At 43.7% G+C, this 18407-nt stretch overlaps 1 protein-coding gene across 4 annotated transcripts in view; it reads right to left on the bottom strand.

Moving 5' to 3' along the window:
• The window catches only part of MAPRE2 (microtubule associated protein RP/EB family member 2), a 159340-nt gene that overhangs the window by 85756 nt on the left and 55177 nt on the right, over positions 1–18407 (bottom strand). The window contains exon 1 of one of the 4 annotated variants that reach the window (XM_060028891.1): positions 12104–12370. The exons of 2 other annotated variants lie outside the window; for them this stretch is intronic. In XM_060028891.1, the coding sequence (XP_059884874.1) occupies positions 12104–12222 (119 nt within the window). In that variant the 5' untranslated portion in view covers positions 12223–12370. Of the gene's footprint in view, positions 1–12103; positions 12371–18407 lie in introns of those variants that run through there. One more of the 4 variants, XM_060028894.2, reaches the window with a different exon arrangement.

The raw sequence follows: 18407 nt of genomic DNA, 5'->3' as shown, positions 1-18407 counted from the left end.
GTCATGAGCACAGGAAATGGAAATTTCTGTCTAAGATTAGTCATGTTCAACCAAACTGGTGTAGCAGTGAGGAAATACTATCAAAACTTGGAGCACTATTTCATCACCAGTTTCCCAGGCCATCATTCCCCAAACTTCCTTTCCCAGGTGAAATGATTCATTTAGGCCAGAGAATAAACTCCCCGCTATCTGCCTACAGTTCTACCCCAGAGTCAGTGTTCATCCTTCTTTCCCCTTCCCTGGTTTCCTGCTACTCTTGTCTGGGCAACCAAACACCAATCCTATCTGCCTTGTATTGGAGTATTAAAGTTTTGTTTGTTTGTCTGTTTTAAGCCAATAAACTCATTTACTATTTATTTATGAGAATGAAGAAAGGGCTGATAGACTTGCATCAAAATACCCAACAGCCCCTGACAAAAATCAGTTCACACACACACACACACACACACACACACACACACTCGCTCTTAACCTGCAGTACCTCTCCACTCTCCTATCTGCTGCCTTTTCACAGGTCAAAAGTTAAAACATTTCCAGCCATCAGTGTAAGAACACTATGGTTCTCAAAAGGAAGTGCAGGTACTGAGCATGTGAGGAAAAAGTGGATAAGAACTGTGGCATGTTCAAACTGAATCAGGTACAGAAATACCAGAGGGGCAGATACACAGTCAGACCCTTGGGTTTAGGAAAGAGTTGGATGTATAGCAGTTACTTGAATTGAAGCCTCCTGTTTTGATTCTGCAGTTCTACGGTATGAGGCCCCCCAGGAGCAAAGGACAAAATTTAATATACTGTTGTAGGTTAACAAACGCGGGGGATTGTGGTCCCTGCTGAATTTGGAATGTTTTGTTAAACGTGGGATAAAGACAGAAAAATAACAGTTGATTGATGAGCACTCAGAAATTATTAAGGGAAAGGAAATTACTAATGAGAAGACTTTATGAACAACTTGACTAAATAGAGGTGTTACTAGAGACAGGAAAGTCTAAAGGCATTCGGGGAGTAAATGACGTGAGTTCCAGAGTGAATGTGTATGTTAAAAACTGACCAGTATTTGAGTCAATTTGAATGGATGAAATTTGGCAAAGTGCCTCCCCATCCTGCCCCCATGCCTAGTTTCTAGGTTCCTAAGATTAATTTAACTTAGAGACTTTAAAACATATTTTAAAAATGAATTTGAATTCAGCAACTGAGTATAATTGTAACTTTTTTTTTTTTTGCGGTACGCGGGCCTCTCACTGTTGTGGCCTCTCCCGCCGCGGAGCACAGGCTCCGGATGCGCAGGCTCAGCGGCCATGGCTCACGGGCCCAGCCACTCCGCGGCATGTGGGGTCCTCCCGGACCGGGGCACGAACCCGTGTCCCCTGCATCGGCAGGCGGACTCTCAACCACTGCGCCACCAGGGAAGCCCAGGTCCTATAATTCTTTAGGTGATTTTGGAGCGAGGTTTAGTTGTTTGCTAGTTATTGTCCTTAAAGCCAAATGGACACCATCGGTTCTGGGCTCCCTTGTTAACAGGAAAGGAAGCAAGCAATCATCTTATAAAAAAAAAAGTCATGTTCTTGGCCATCGTAAACTAAGGGAATCACAGGATGTCCTGTTGAGTGGTATTTGGCTTCCTTTCATGGAACAACCTCAATTAAAGCAAAAAGAACACTTTCAACTCTCAACTGATCCTCGAGTGGCTGTAACTTGCTCAGTCCTAAACAGAACACAGAAAATAATCATCCATGACCTAGACAGCAAGAGATTACTGCCATCATAGAAGCAGTAATTCAGCTGAAATCTGGCCTCACGGTTTTGCAATGAAATGAATAAGTGACAGATGAAAGAGGTTGCACTCGAAATCTACTAGTAGACCTATGGCATTTGTGAAGTCACAAGTGACCTTTATTTTATAGTATCTTTGGGTTTTGAAACATATGTGGTTAAGAAATTCGGTTTTCAGCTGCAAAGATTCTGGAAGCCAAGCATTCCTACCCTTTCAAAAATCACAAGGGCCCTCAGCAGATCCTTTCAGGTAAACCTAGGACCTTACTGAGCTTTTGCTTCCCAGTTTCTAAACTCTACTTGATGCAATTTCTCCTTAGGGGTTTTGAGAAGTCAGGAGCCAAACTGGCAACAACAACAGAAGTGCCAGATTAGACAGAATGAAAAGGAGTGAGCAAGATTTAAAAAAAAAAAAAAAAAAAAAGGGCGGGGGAGGCATGTAATGCTTTGATTATCCTGGGCAAAATTTCGAAAGTATGAAAATGGCTCCTTGCTCTCTTTAAAGAAGAAAACGTTTCTACACACATTTTCCTTTTAAATTCAATAGCAGAAAGTTTCATACAGCGTTAAGGGAACACTCAATAGAAAGAAAAGAGTATCTACAGAATTACAGGGTTCTTCCCCACAGAGTTAAAAGAGCATCTCATATCTATCAAGGCCCCAAAGAAAACACAGCTCCAAAATTTAACTCTTTAATATAACTTTTTAAGTGGATTTAGTGGTTTTTCCCTGAGTTAATATAATGATCCTGTTATTATTTTGCAGTCTTTTTTAATAGAATCATTTAATATATATTTACTAAGAGCTGGACCTAATTGCTAGAAAAGGCAGTGGGGATAAAGAACACGTAGAAAAAACTATTCTTTTTCTTGAGAGGTATTATATTCAGGTTAAAAACACAAGACTCAAACCCATTAAAATCTAAGTCAAGACTATATTATAGTATCTAGGTTATACTTTTTATAATCCTCTTATAACAATAAACCAACTAATTTTTTTAAACAGGCAAAGCATCTGAACACACACTCCACTAAAGAATATACACAAATGGCCAATAAACACATAAAAGACACCGAACATCATTAATCATCAAAAAAACATAACTTAAAATCTCAACAGTATACCTGTACGCATCTGTAAGGATGGCCAAATTGAAAACACTGACAATACCAAGTGCTGACAAGGATGTGAAGCCACTGGAACTCTCCTATGCTTCTGGTAGAAATGTGAAATGGTACAACCACATTGGACAACTATTTGCAGTTTCTTAAGTTTCTTAAACACCAATGATATTACCCAAACATTCCACTCCTAGATATTTACCTCAGAGAAATGAAAACATTTGCTCCACAAAGATTTATACATGAATATTCATAGAAGTTTTATTCATAATTGCCAAGAACTGTAATCAACCCAAATGTTCACAAGCTGGTAAATGATAAAATATGGTATAGCCATACAGTGGAATACTACTCAGCCACAAAAAGTAATGATGTGCTGGTAAACCCAACGTGGATGAATCTCAAAATCATTACGCCGAGTAAAAGAAGTCAGACACTAAAGAGTACAATTTGTATGATTCCATTTGTATAAAATGTAGTCTAATTTACAGGGACAGAAAGCAGAGCAGTGGTTGCCTGGGGCTGTGGACAGAAGACATATGAACTGCAAAGGGTACCAGGAATCTTTTGGGAGTGATGGCTTCAAAGGCATACATACCACCAATACTCATGGAATCATATACTTTAAATGGATACAGTTTACGGTATGTAAAATTAATTCTTAATAGAGTTGGTAAGGTGGGGGACAGCACAGTATAATTTGTTTGAATTTTTCCCAGACTGAATTTGAACTTTTAATGAACATCTGCTATGTGCCAAGTATTGTAACACGTACCGACGACACAAAGGTCATAGCTAATTATAAAGACAGGGTAAAAGGGTACATTGAAATTACAAGCAACAGTACTAGCTAACATTTTTAAAGGCATTTACTTTTGCACCATTCACTGCTTGGTATACTTTATATTCCGTATCTCATTTAAGTCCTCATTAAGAACTGTGAGGTTGATGCTATTATTATTTCCATTAGCACATTAGGAAAATGAGGCTTAGAGAGGCTAAAAAATTCACCCTGGATGAAACGGTTAGAAAGGGGTGGCAGAGTGTCTCAGGCCAGAGACCAAGCTTTGCCTGCTACCGCTCCCTGCTTCTCTGAGCAGCAATCTGGGACTTTGAGAGCCCCAGTTGGTCTTACTGGGGGGTACACTAAGTTTTGAATGGGAGGTGAGGTAGCAGTGACACTCATCACACAGCCTGCAATGCATGTTCACACTGACATCTTAAAGTCGGTGATATGACAATGCTATCTGCCTGTCAGAAATTCCAGGGAAAGACAAACCGGCTTCCCAAACACCAAACCTGCTTTTCCGTTTATTGTGTGTTGCCAGCCCCTCTAAGGGGTGTTGGAAAGACTTACAGGTCCCCATGCCTTCCTGTCCTCAGCCCCCTGCCTAGGCGGCTGATGACTCTCATCTCTTTTTCCTTCTCTCTGGAGAATACGTGCTGGAGGGACAGATGTACTAGGCCCCCAGAAACAGAAAGAGATGGGAAGCCAGGGGGGAAGGGGAGGGGCTGACACATCCACCCCAAGAAGCCCTCATCCTGCGCTCCCCTCTCCACCCCACGGCACCCACCAATCACTCCCTCTTCCGCTTACTCCTTTTCTAGCAGAGACCTTGGCTCACGAGCCCCGCAAGCTTTCTACTTCGTGGCTGCCGCCGGTGAGCAGCAGGTCCCTATAGCTGGGATAATGTATTCAAAGCTCTCCTATTGTTTCTTCTTAATTGGTCAGTCTCCATGGGATCCACTCAGCCTTCACCCAGACGGGCGGGGGAGGGGCTGGTGAATGCAGATGGCCTGTTTCCTAGCTGGTGTCTAGCACGACCGCGGGGGGTCCCATCAAGGCCAGATATTGCTCAATAACTTCCATAAGGGGGCGAGTCAGACTCAGAGCTGGGGGCGGGAGGTGGGGCTTGGGGCAGAGGACAGCAGCAGAGTGGCTAAGAAATGGCCATAACCCGCAATCTCACATTTTTAAGGGCCCCTGCACAATACCTGACACACACCAGGTGCTCAATAAATGAGCAGAGAAACACCCAAAGCGGATACTGACAAAGAATCCTCACAGAAGATTATTTTGCAGTTAGTGCAAGATTCCTGTTGCATACTAAGCAGGCTGGCCGCATCACAAAAAAAGAACGATACCGATCACGCTCCGATGGCCTCTGGGGGAAAGGAAACAAAACATGGACTATGCATTGCTATGTGTGAAACCTCAAGGGGCGGATGCTGTGCGAGCACGTTTCATCTGTGATTTGCGACGTTTTAAAGGGCGGTACTTGCGTTAGGCAAATCTTTAATATCATCCATGTGACTTCAACAAGTCCATGATATTTTGAGATGCTTCCCAACACACTTCAGCATGTACAACTCACTGTTAAAAATCAAAACTCATTTAATTTTTAAAATGCTACTAAGGTGTTAAATGAAACACCATTGATTGATTAGGTAGTGCATTTACATAGTCGTAAGCTTTTTTGTTAAACAAAGAAAGGTACCCAGGGACGGTCTGTACAGTTCCACTGCGATTAGTCTATATTCCTTCAGTTTCTCCATGCACATCAAGGAAATATGAATATATAAATTTTCTTTACATAAAAGTTAGAATACTGTACTATTTTAAACATAGTGATGGTCAGTACAAATATAAAACTTGGCGGATCAAAAGAGATAAGCCTTTTACTTTTCCCCAAGTGACTACCTTCCCACCACGTAGGTCACTCAACAATGCTCAAACCTGTGCCTTGGGGCTGTATAAAAACTTATACACAGAGGTCGTGGTAGGGAACACACACACTCAAACATAGCTTTTATTTACATGCGCCATTTCTAACAGCTTCTGAAAATTACAGGAGTGGTAATTTTGCCCTGGCCGAGCATCAGCACAAGAATCACAGAATTACTTTCTTGGGGTCAGAGGTACCTCTTCACCTCAGATTTCTTCCGTCAAGCACTGCCTTCCTGCCTGCTGTCCCCAATACTAGAGGCTTTTCAAGAAGGGGCTTTGCACGATTTATCTCTGAATTCAAGTGCCTGGCATGGAGCCTGGCGTACAGAAGGAACCCCGTAAGTTTGCTGAAAGAACAGATTCTTAGACTGCCGGAATTCTCGCTTAAATTTTGTTGTTGTTATTGTTGTTTGCAATATGCGGGCCTCTCACTGTTGTGGCCTCTCCCGTTGCGGAGCACAGGCTCCGGATGTGCAGGCTCAGCGGCCATGGCCCACGGGCCCAGCCGCTCCACAGCATGTGGGATCTTCCCGGACCGGGGCACGAACCCGTGTCCTCTGCATCGGCAGGCGGACTCTCAACCACTGCGCCACCAGGGAAGCCCTGGCTTAAATTTTAATACAACAATAATTGTGTAATTATTTAAAGAGTGGAAATTTAAAAGATTTTATTATTAATAACCTGAAAACACGTTTTGGCTTTCCAAAATGACAAAATGGAAGTAGACTGGGGTGGGGGAAGAGGAGCCCATGTTAGTGGCTGCGCCTTCTCCTGATTTGCTGAGCACCAAATGCAAACCTTGCGCGGACCCAGGCGGGCTCTTGCATGAGGGGAGACTACTGTTTGTAACCAAAGTAGAACTGTGAACCCAAGAACGACGCCCTGAGATGTCAATGCCGCTGGCATTTTTGACAAATTACCTTTCAGGGCTTTGCCAGGGTAGGCTCTCTTAAGAACAAAGAATTAATGTGTTATAAAAGAAAAATAAACACTACTTCTAGGAAAAATAAAACAGTGTGCCTCATAGGAAGAGCACTGTCATGTTACGGATGATGTAACAAGCACTGGCTATAAACCTCGGGACCAATTCTATACGCAAGATCCCAAGTTTTACAGACTTCTGCCAATGCACACTCTATAACGCGTGCTCTTCATTTTCAAGTCTCTTGCCCTACTCCTCTTCTGTTCCACGTCATAACCCAAATCTGGCTCTTTGGGCACATTTTACCTGCCCGAAGCAAATGAGGTCTAGAAAAAAGACAAAGACTGAGCTCTAGTTACACTTCCTTTACTAGATACATTACACAAAAGCATCCATCACTAAAAGCAGCCATCAACTTGACCATCCCATGCATCTATCACCACCTTCCGCTCCTTCAGAAAAAACAAGATAACGCTTTAAGTCAGTCCTGGTTCAAGTGAGTAAAATTCGAATTAGCCTGGGGAGTTTGGGAGGATCAAAATAGTGTAAACTCTATACAACAGCCATCTCTTTAGCCCGGTAACTATGAAGCGGGCATCTGTAAATACAGAAGCCACCATCTGACCTAAGTACCAAACCCGTTCTGGGAAGAAGTTGCCCTGATTGGTTCTACTGAGGGAAAGATGACTTGAGCCAGGAACATCTACCTACACTAGAGCTGGAGAGTTCTCTCTGCTAGAGCAAGCTAAGTATTCGCTAGGAATTCTGGGCTCTGCAGGGTGGGGCACTGGAGGATTCCATTTTCCTTTCAACTCTCACTGCAAAACGGGAGATCAATTCCAGCACGCACCTCTGTTTTTACTATGTTGTCTTCCAATTAATGTGCTTTCAATGGCTTTCTATTTTCAAGTCTGGTCACCTGCCTGCCTTCCAATGCTCCTGCCCTGCTCTCCGCTTCTGCCCAATACGTGCCTTGCCAGGCCCATGAAAATTCTGATTCTCAAGTCTGCACTCTCTTTTCACCCAAATTGTTGGTCTCCACCAGTGTCTCTTAGCTCCCTACAGCACACTGGCCTGGAGGGTGTCTTTTTCTACTTTGAGTCACTGTGGGCTCAGGAAGCGCGATCCACTTTTGCTATCAGACCAAGCCAAACATTCACAACAAAGTAAACCTGTTACAAAATGAACAGCTCACACATCTGACTTTGAAATAGAACTCAAGGTCCTTGAAGGCACATCTGGCAGAGAGCTTGGCCAGAGTACGACTCTCAAGTGTTTGTCAAATTAATTCCCCAAGCCAAACGGAATATTTAGATTAGTCCTGATATTTCCCCCTCCGCTGACCTAAGGGATTATTCATTGCAGCTTCAAGAGGTCTCTGTATATACAGGAAAGATACTGCGTATGGAAATCAACCTCCTAAATTCAGAGGACCATCTCAAACCACTGTTCTACTAAGATAATGTACCGTAAAGAGATAAGACCAGTGACAACCACTGCTGAGCAGGGGTGAGCCTCTCACCAAGGGCACCAGGAAGACCATCCCCTTAGCAGACGCCCTGACAAAGGACCCTGAAAAGAAGTTCAAAAATTGGGCACCTAATAATCAAAGCATCAAGTACCCTTTAAAAATACTAAGAAAAATGTAAAGGACAAAAATCACTTTTTCAAAAACCTCCTATGACAGTAGTAAACCCAGATGATACTAATATATACATAATGGAGACGTATGAAGGAGACTTCTGCTGTCTGCAGCTCCTATTCAGGGGAATGTGATCTGAAGTCTACATTCTGGTTAAAGTGAGGCGTGTTGCAACAGCTTCTATTAAACAGAACACGCTTTCACAACTATCTTTTGTGCACATGCGTGTGCACACACACACACATTATTTCTTTTTGTTTTCCTTACCACAAGTTCATTTTTCAAAACTGGCAAAGTTGGATGTCAGAGCCAATGTTTTAGGCTTAAGTTTTCGTTGTGCTTTTCTTTACAGTCCATTGCCTGGGGCCAAGTAATTTATTATTATTTTTTTAAGTATTCAGAAACACATGCTACTGTAGTTCCGTGTTCTAACACCCATGTGGAACCAGTCCTCTGGACTTATACATTCATTCTTAAAAGCCTGGAGTATGCAAACAAAGATGCAGTGGGCAGAGGGCCAGTTAATAAATTTCATTTCCTACGAGCATCTGCATGAAACAGAGCTATAGAGAGTCGCCCCTCCCAGCAGAGCAAGAGCTCGACTTGTTCGCTCTGTGAATTAAACAGTCACCTCAGATGGCCCACACCACATTTATTTTTTAGGCAGCTCTTAAAATATATGGATTTCTATCGCTCATAAATGCAATGAGGAAGCTGGGCCTGAGAAGGCGATCACACAGGAGTGGACGTGAGCCGTGGAAACACGTCCAGTCAGCTCTGCTGAGCCATTTTTGCCCTTGCTCTTTTCAATTGAAATTGCTAATGGAAGGGTAATTTTCTAAAGGAAACTTGCTCTGCTAATCGAAGTGCACTCTGTTTCAATAATGATTTACCACCCCCTCTAGTTCAGTCTGTAAAAATGGGTTCTGTTTATACCAAGAGATACCTGGATCAAGATATCTGGGTTGTGAACCATATTTGATCCTTATTTATAAACAATCTCGTGCACATATTATGACAATAATGTCTCCTCCTGGGAAGAGTGACCACTTGCCCCCAGATGGGGCTGGAAAGAACAGTCTTGTTCTCTGGGTGTCTGCTTCTCCTCTCACCTGTGCTCCCAGCCAGGTGAGGGGTGTTCTTGTCCTGCAGTACCTGGAAGAGTCCCCTTTCAGTAATAACTGCGCTCATCTTATATCTACATACCTCTTAAGATGGTGTTTGTTTTAAATATTTGAAGTTAACTTCACAAAAACTTTTATAAGAATGTGATGAGAGAGTCTATATGTAATAAGAAAAGGTAGAAAATAAAGCCAAAGATTGAAGGACCTGCTGCGGCCCTACCTAGAAGTCAGTAAAGGAACCACAAAGAGAATTCCCTGTGATACTCCCAGGGCTCTCAGCTGACTCAGGCCCCTCCGTGGCACTCCAACAGAACTCTCAAGCTCACCTCATCGTTGGGGGCCAAAATGAACCTACAGCCAAAGTAAAACTTATGTGGTTAAATCTCTCCTCTGGCTTTCAAATCGCCTTCCAAGTTTCCTCAGCAATTAAATGGCAATATTACTCCAGCCTCAGGACGCCAAAATAATTATGGAACACTTCCTGGATAGAAAAACGTGTCACATTTTTCCTTCCCCTCCACCCCTCCAAAAAAATAAGTGGTAGTTATACTACGTTGGTCATCCACTTTGAAAGAAAAACAGACCAAGGAAAATATCAAGTGTGTCTGTCTCCATGTGCACTCTTTACATAACACGATACAAATGTAATTTTGGAGTCTTCTTTCATTTAACCTATGACATCTCTCACTATAGCATCCAATACTCCTATTATATTAAATACAAAGGTGATGATGCTCTTAGTGACTTAAGATTTTGCTCAGTCAGATCTTTATTCAAATTCAGTTTTGTTTTTCACATAATTTCAGGTACCATACAGGGACTCAGACAGCAAACTGGAAATAGTTCAGGAAATGGAAATAATAACTTGGACTGAATTTAAAAGGTGAATAAATTTTTATTTTAAAGCAATAATTCATCAACAAAAGGTAGCATTTAACCTTTCTACCAAATGATTTTTCCACTGCCATTGCAAGTTCGCTCATATGACTAATAAAACCCAACCAGGCAACCGCCTTCGTTCGGCCCATGTGGTAAAATTCGAACTCTGTCTTAAAAACAACTGCTACCTAAGTGCCAGAGGTGAAATCACTGAAGAAATATGGGCTTCAAATTTATCACCTATAAGAGCAGTTTAAATAAGTGCGGTTTAAAAGCAACTCAGAGTTTTTGTTTTTGTTTTTAAATTCTACTTTAAGCTTTGGAATGTCCAGAGAAAGGTGGAGAGAAGTAAAGGAGAGAAGGGACCCAAAGTTCCAGTCTCATGGGTCTCCAAAAGGAGAGTCCCAGAGGTTGTGGACCAATTTTGGTTTATATTAAGCAAATTTATATTAACCAATTTTGGTTTATATTAAGTGCTTGGTTTAACCAGCACTTGGAATCTCTAAGGATGCCATGTCAACATATTACTTGGAACCATAGGCATGAGATTTTGGTGACCTCATGGGCACAGCCAAAATTAACTCCCACTATTTATGTAACTGCCAGAGATGACAGGGCAAAGATTGCTTATAATTTTTTTTTTTTTCAGTCAGCTCATAGCATTTCTTTGGTCAAAGAGAGAGGATGTGGGGGTACTTTCGGCTCTATTTTTAAAATATGCAATATTTACACACACACAGACTAGTCTGCCCATAATACCATTTGAATGTTTAGATGAAGGCATTAAAAAAAAAAAGTTATTTCCTGTTGCTCGCTGAGAGGATGCATTTCAGAGGTATGTGCGCTCTGCCTCAAAGCAAAAGCATTGTTAGCGGTTATCAAGGTAACATTTAAAAATAACTACCCCAGTACAAAAGAACTTCAGAGGAAATATGAGCGAAGCTATCAGTCTCCCTTAAAGTCTGGCCTTGAGCTGCATTAGACTCTAGCTGCATTCTCCATTACATTGTTATCCTTATCAAACAATGCAAACAATTTTAATGAGCTTATCTACTAGAACATATTGCCAGATATGCTAATGTAAAAATGATGCCAACCGTACAGGCTGCCTCATTAATCAAAAGGCTCACAACACAATGACCAAGATCAGTCCCATCCTCAAATCAGACCTCAGCAAAATACCAGGAATTACCTTCCTACTGTAAATAAGAAGGGCGGGCTCCCCCACCCATGCGGAGGCCATAAACTCCTAAGAAAATGCATAACGGCACCCAGTTCTTTTCAGGTCCATTGCAGTCCAGTCTCTTTCTAATAAACCTTGGGTTCTATGGAGAAAATTTTGATGAATGTCTGACACCGTGACCTCTGCTGTCAATCCTTGCACCAATCAGCGAGCAGAATTCTTACAAAGCTCCATCAATCTGGCGGTTCAACATCACAGACTGCAGCTTAATCTAGAGGATTCCATCTTTCCTGCACACACGCACACCAGGGCAAGCGCAAACCTTTTCCTCACCATCCTCCTGGTTCCCTGTCTTCAGGCACAGCCTACCTCATGGTTCCTTTAAAATCTAAAAAGGAAGGAGGAAAGGAAGTGCTCCAGCCTGTCTCCCTTTGGAGAGGGGGAGAAAATTGCTTGCATTTTTAAATCAATGTGGAAGGAAAGAGATGGAGGGAGACCCCTTGCAGGCAGCAAACCTATTCACAAAATGCTTTCCATCTGCAATCGGGAAGCCTCCGTGCACACCCAACATGACACATGGAAACAGATAGCAAATAATCACAACCGCCTTTACAAACGCCCGTCTGCAGCCGGGTCCGGGGGCAGCGTCTGCTCCATTATATAACGGGCGGACTTCCGCGCGCCCGCCCGCCGCGGTCCCCCGCCCGGCGCCGCTCCCGTGCCAGCCCCATTACCTGTAGGAACGCTCCCCGCGCACTGTGTGCTTCCGGAAAGGAATGATGGTCCCGTTATCCTGGATGATGTCGTTGTTGTTCTCGCCATTTGGGGACAGGGTTTGGGTCGGCCCGGGCATTGGCGCACTCCCGAGGATGGAAACAAACCGCTGTGGGCTGGCTGGTGAGGAAGGTGGCTGCGTCTCGCCTTCCCGCTCGCCTGCTCCTCGCGCAGACCGCGCCTGCCGCCTGCTCGCTGCTCGCAGCTCCCTTCTCCTCTTCGGATCCCGCCCCGCCCTCTCGAGGCCCGCCCTCCCGGCTGCTGACGTCAAAGCGCCGGCAGCAGCACCCTGGTCACGTGGCCCGGCCCATCCCCATAGCAACCCGCTAACTCATCACCTCGTCTTGATTAGCGCTGGGCCCCGGCGTGACCACGCCAGCGGCTCCAAGCAGGCACCCGGGCAGGCCTACATCTGGCATGTAAAACCCCAGGCCACCCCCGGCCCCCCTCGCAGACTCGCCTGGGTCTGAAAACCAGCTCTTCCTCTAACCATTTCCTTTCCAACCCGAGCTCCCACTGCAGCTGTGTACACAAAAGAACGATTCAGGCAGAGGGGTGTGGGAGACCCTTTAACTCCTTCGATACCAAGTTCTTGTGTCATGAAAATTAAACTCCGTCTGGTTTCAGAAAAATATAAGACGACCTGGTAGCCTCCTTCTAGAAAGTATATCAGACTAAGGGGTTAAAACTTCCAGGTTCCTCCCCCATTCTCCAAACAGCAGCAGCCGCCTCCCCGAAAGTAGCCCCAAACCTGAAAAGCTAAGAGGAAGCTGCATTTCCTTCTAATCAATATACCTTTACGTTAATAATGAGAAGATCAAAGATTGCAAATTAAGAGATTTTCTGCACAAAAGAATCCCCAGAGTTAAAAAAAAAAAAAAAGATAACCACCATTTTAGAACATCATGATTACACACGACCTCCCAATTCAAATTCTTATACTGTCTCCTGATACACATAATTAAATCCTTGTCATGTATTTTATTTCCTTTGAATTAAACACGTGAAAATCCAATTTAGTATTTGGAGGCTCTCAACATTCAAGCTGTTCTGTATCATTGCAATGGAGCTTTCAAATACATTGGCTAGGAGCCAGGTACTATTATTATTACCATCCCTATTTTAAAGATGAGTAAACTAGTGAGATTAAGCAACATGCTCAAGGTCACACAGCCAGGAAGTAGTGAACTGGAACTTCAAAATGACATGCTTTTATCAATGTGATTGGACAGTGGTGGTCTATGTTTAATGTGAACTCATAAATGTTATAGATCAAGGTAAGAATCAAGTACTTTATGTACTTCTCAACATGACCACTGTGAAAAGAGAGCCGTGAATAGAATTGCTAGTACTGTGCAAAGTGTATGGATTAGATTATAAATTCTGAACAGATTCCAGATGTGTCCAGTGCTTTCCTTCAGAAAGAAGAAGGGAGTTTGAAGGATTCTCTGCTTATCAAAAGTGGTCTCTGACCCTTTGTGGGGTGGGAAAGGAAGGAGAATTGGAATGTAAAAGACAGCATAAATATATGTCGCAGAAAGTACTAGGCTCATGCCTTCACATCATTGTATGGCTTACCAGCTTTATCATTTTGTGATACAGATGTTAAAACAAGTAAAAAAATTTGTCATTCCTGACAATTCTCCAGCATATTTCCCTGGTAATAAGTTATTTCTGGCATCAAGCTCCTAGAATTAGAGTCAAATGGTTTACAACCCAGATGGTAATGATAATCTTAAATAAGGGGGCATTTTTTCCTATTCTGAATTCTCCTTTTGAACTGTATTTTAATAATTTTATTTTCTACTTTCTCCAGTGAATTCACAGTGCACAAGTTGATTCCTTCATCCATATCTCAACTGCCATGAGAATTTTTTTTCATACAATAAGGATCCAATTCTGACCTAAGACTTCACAAGGTACAACAGACAAATATCTGAGTACAAGAGATACACAGCAAGCCTCACATTGCACAGTGAGCTAAAGGGGCATGAGAGTGTAGTTACTGCTACAAAGATCAACACTTCCTCTTACTATTTCTGTTACTTGACCCATGGCTGTTAATTTCCTTACTAATTTGTTCCTCTTCACAAAAGCTTCCCCTTTCTTTGGGAACAGTCTGAAGTTAAAAGGCACAGTCTACAAATCAAATATTTAATGTTTTCCGCATACATTCTCTCATTTGGGGCTCTTTTGAATAGCTTTCTTTTCCATGATCCCATATTTAAGTAATAGGTTACATAACTGGTGTTATCCTAGGGACTATGTTTGCCAGAATTTGAATGTATATATAGATCATTGGTTATACCAACTAATTTTGTGGAGAGAATACTCCCACTGTTTCTGGGCTGTCCATGAAAAAGAGGCCTATGGCCAGGAATTTGGGTGAATGGGCTGAAAGGGGAGGGGTAGTGAGGCAGGTGGAGGAGGTACCTAAGAGCCTTGTAAGTCTTCCTCCAGGACTGCTCTGAACCACACCACTCTAAAGGGACCCAGAGAGCCCCCAGAGACTTGTGATTACCCTCCGAGATGCAGGGGTAACAGGGGTAATAATTTGAAAATATTAAACAGATGTGTTTTCATTCCTCTCCCCATAAATCAGGTTACCTGGCAGCCATTCTCCAGTTTAGCCCTGGGGAGAAGGGGAAGGCACATTCCACTTTGGGAAGGAGGATGCTAGGACAGAGAGAAACGCCAAACAGGCAGGAAGAGGGCCGGGAGAGTACCCTTTCCAACCCCAAGGTTGGAAAGAAGCAGGTGGAAGTGGGAAAAAGCAGAATCTCCCACCTCCGGGACCCTGAAGGGAGACGTTAGAGAGGTTTTGGCTTTGTTCTCAGCCTAAGGGAATTTCTTTTGCCTAATGAGGCAGAAGTCCCATTTGAGACTCTGGGAAGAGATGGCTTTCAAAGAATGTCTCCCCAACACCTTCCTCCCCAATCGAGGTGCAGCCTCATCACACTAAAATCGGTGGCTTGGTACAGTTAAGCAGAGAACCCAGGGAGAGAGGAGGACATCTAAAAGACTGAATATTCACGCAAGAGATTGAGCGCTCCAAAGACAGTCTAAACTGGAAGAGGCTGTAATACTGTGAACTTTTTAAAACCTTTCATTTCCCGTCCCCCTCAGCGGGGCCAAGAGAGTCGCACAGATCACATACACACAAATAAGCTAAAATGTCTCGTGTACATCTGACTGTAGGTTAAGGTTTGTCTTATGTACACAGACGTATCTAAAATAAAGTATATCCAGATCACCATCCTACATCTCCAACTGCCCCGTAGAGAAATGGCTCCTCTTACGAAGCATCATGGATAGAAGCTGGGGCTCTGGCATCAGGCAGACTTGGGTCCCTGGCCTGGTTTCACCACCTGCGGGCTATGTGACCCTAGCAAGTTACTCTGCATCTCTAAGATTTAGTTTCCTCATCTATGAAGTAGGTGTAATAATGCTGGTTTCATAGTGTTGCCGTGAAGATTAAATTACATAATACAGTTGAAGCAACTGACATAGTCTCTGGCCTATAGCAAATGGTCTTTAGTGGTAGATGCTATTTTTAAACAATAAGTTAAGCATACTCTGAAATGTTCATTCACTCATTCACTTGACACATATAGCTGGATTTCTTGTGTACTACAAGCTGGTAACATAAGAAGAAAAGTCCCAGGCTCTGTCCTCAAGGAAGTCAGAGCTGTAGACGAGCAAGAGGAAAATGTTGGCAATTATGACACAACATGATGCTGTGATAACGGCACCATACAGTGTGATATAGAGCCATAGAAGATGAGCACCTAATTCAGAATGGAAACTGGGACGTAGGTCTGAAAAGTTTCCCCAAGGAGCTATTACTTAAGCCTTGGGTGAGTAATAATTATAACCTTTTTTGTTCACTTTCTCTGTGCTAAACAGAATACAAGATCCCTTAGGGAGGGGCTTCCACTGCTTTGCCCACTGCTATTATCTTTGGTTCTCAGCATAAGGGCTGGTAGGTAGTAGGCACTACATGAATACATAATTCACTGATTCAACAAATATCTGATTTGATTCTTACAATGACCCTAATGATGAAATTGAGGCTCAAAGAGCAAAAGCAACTTGTCCAGGATGTCTTGGCCCCAAAGTTGACACGCTTCTCCACTAGGCTCTACTGTCATTTAAAAGAGGAACAGTAGTGTAGAGGGGAGACAAAGGGCTTCTCAAGCAGATATACTTAGGTACAGAGGTACGAAAGGGTGTGATATCCCTGGGAGACAGCAAGTTGTTTAGTATGGATGGAAAACAGAATGCACGATGGCAGAGGACAGGGCCAGGACCAGGTGCAGGAGGGGCTGTGGCCAAGCTATGAAGCTTGACCTTCACTCTGAAGGTGTTTTGGAACCATGAAGTGCTTTAGGAAGGGAAATTCACGGTGAAATTTGCATATCAAGAAGGTCTGATGCTGCAGTAGCATAGAAGACATGTTGGAGTATTTATTTGTTTGTTTGTTTATTTTTGGCTTCGTTGGGTCTTCGTTGCTTGCTGCGCACAGGCCCTCTCCAGCTGCAGCGAGCGGGGGCCACTCTTCATTGCGGTGCGTGGACTTCTCATTGTGGTGGCTTCTCTTGTTGTGGAGTACGGGCTCTAGGTGCATGGGCTTCAGTAGCTGTGTCACGTGGACTCAGTAGTTGTGGCTCTCGGGGTCTAGAGAGCAGGCTCAGTAGTTGTGGCGCACGGGCCTAGTTGCTCCGCGGCATGTGGGATCTTCCCAGACCAGGGCTCGAATCTGCGTCCCCCACGCTGGCAGGTGGATTCTTAACCACTGCGCCACACAGGAAGTCCCATGTTGGAGATCAAAATGCATCAAACAGGGATGAAGGCCTAAACTTAGACAGGAGCCAAGGGGTTGTAGGAGCAAGCACAGATCTGAGATATTCAGAGGGAATAACTGCTATGATTTGTTGGACTAAATGGATGTGGGCACGATGTTGATGGGGATTAAGGGTGGGCAGTGAAGGAGAAAGATATTTCAAGTGAATCCTAAGTTTGTGGCTTGGGTGACCAAGGGGATAACGATATCATTCATCAGGATGGGAAATACATGGGCTTCCCTGGTGGCACAGTGGTTGAGAGTCCGCCTGCTGATGCAGGGGACACGGGTTCGTGCCCTGGTCCGGGAAGATCCCACATGTTGTGGAGCGGCTGGGCCCATGAGCCATGGCCGCTGAGCCTGTGCGTCCGGAGCCTGTGCTCCGCAGCGGGAGAGGCCACAACAGTGAGAGGCCCACGTACCACACACACACAAAAAAAGATGGGAAATACAGATTGAATTGTCCTTCTGGAAGAGAGATTCTCATAGCATGTTTTGGACATAGAGAAGTACCTATAGGACATCCTAGTGGTGACAATGATTGGTCACCAGGCTTCACATGCAGTGGGTGTTCGTTAAGTATTTGTTGAATAAGGGAACATGTGGGTCTTTGAACGTATATGTTTCACTTGGAGATACATATGATTTGGAGGAAATTGTCTCATGGCTGATCATTGAAGCTGAGGGTGTGGATGCCCTCACTCAAGGAGAAAGAGAAGGCCTGGGATGGAACTCTCTAAAAGCTGAGTGATAAAAAAGAAGCCTGCAAAGAGACGGCAAAGGATTTGGCTCGATGGGGCCAGTCACGAGAGGGAGTGGTTTCACTGGGCCCAGGGGAGAAGTGAGTATCAGAGAGGAGGGAGGTGTCTCTTGGGCCAGATGTGTTTGAATCAGATAAGGGCAGAGAATGGGACTTCCCTGGCGGTCCCGTGGTTAGGGCTCCACGCTTCCACTGCAGGGGGCACGGGTTCAATCCCTGGTTGGGGAACTAAGATCCTGCATGCTGCGAGGAGCGCCCAAAAAAACAAACAAAAAACAGATGAGGGCACAGAAGTGTTGACTGGATTTGATAAGGTGCTCTCAAAGGTATTTTTAAGAGATTGAATTTCAGATCAGACCCATCAGTGATTACTGAAGAAAATAAAGAAATCTTCAACAAGTAGGGAAACTGTAATTCTTAGCAAGATCACTAGTATTCTGACCTAACAAATATACTGAAGGAATGAGGTGACATTAAATTACAGGTCATGTATATATTGTCAGCAACTAACTAGCATCAACAAGTATTTGCACTAAAAAGCTCTCGGCAGTATTGGAGGAGCCAATATGTTCATTAACGAGCACTTGTTAGGCACCAGGTGTGTCCCCTTCTATGGGGTCAAGACCCACCCTTCCCCCCAAAAGTCAAACGAATATTTACA

The sequence above is a fragment of the Delphinus delphis genome, chromosome 13, assembly GCF_949987515.2.
Source record: "Delphinus delphis chromosome 13, mDelDel1.2, whole genome shotgun sequence".
NCBI lineage: Eukaryota > Metazoa > Chordata > Mammalia > Artiodactyla > Delphinidae > Delphinus > Delphinus delphis.
This window is presented reverse-complemented; position numbering and strand designations above follow the sequence as displayed.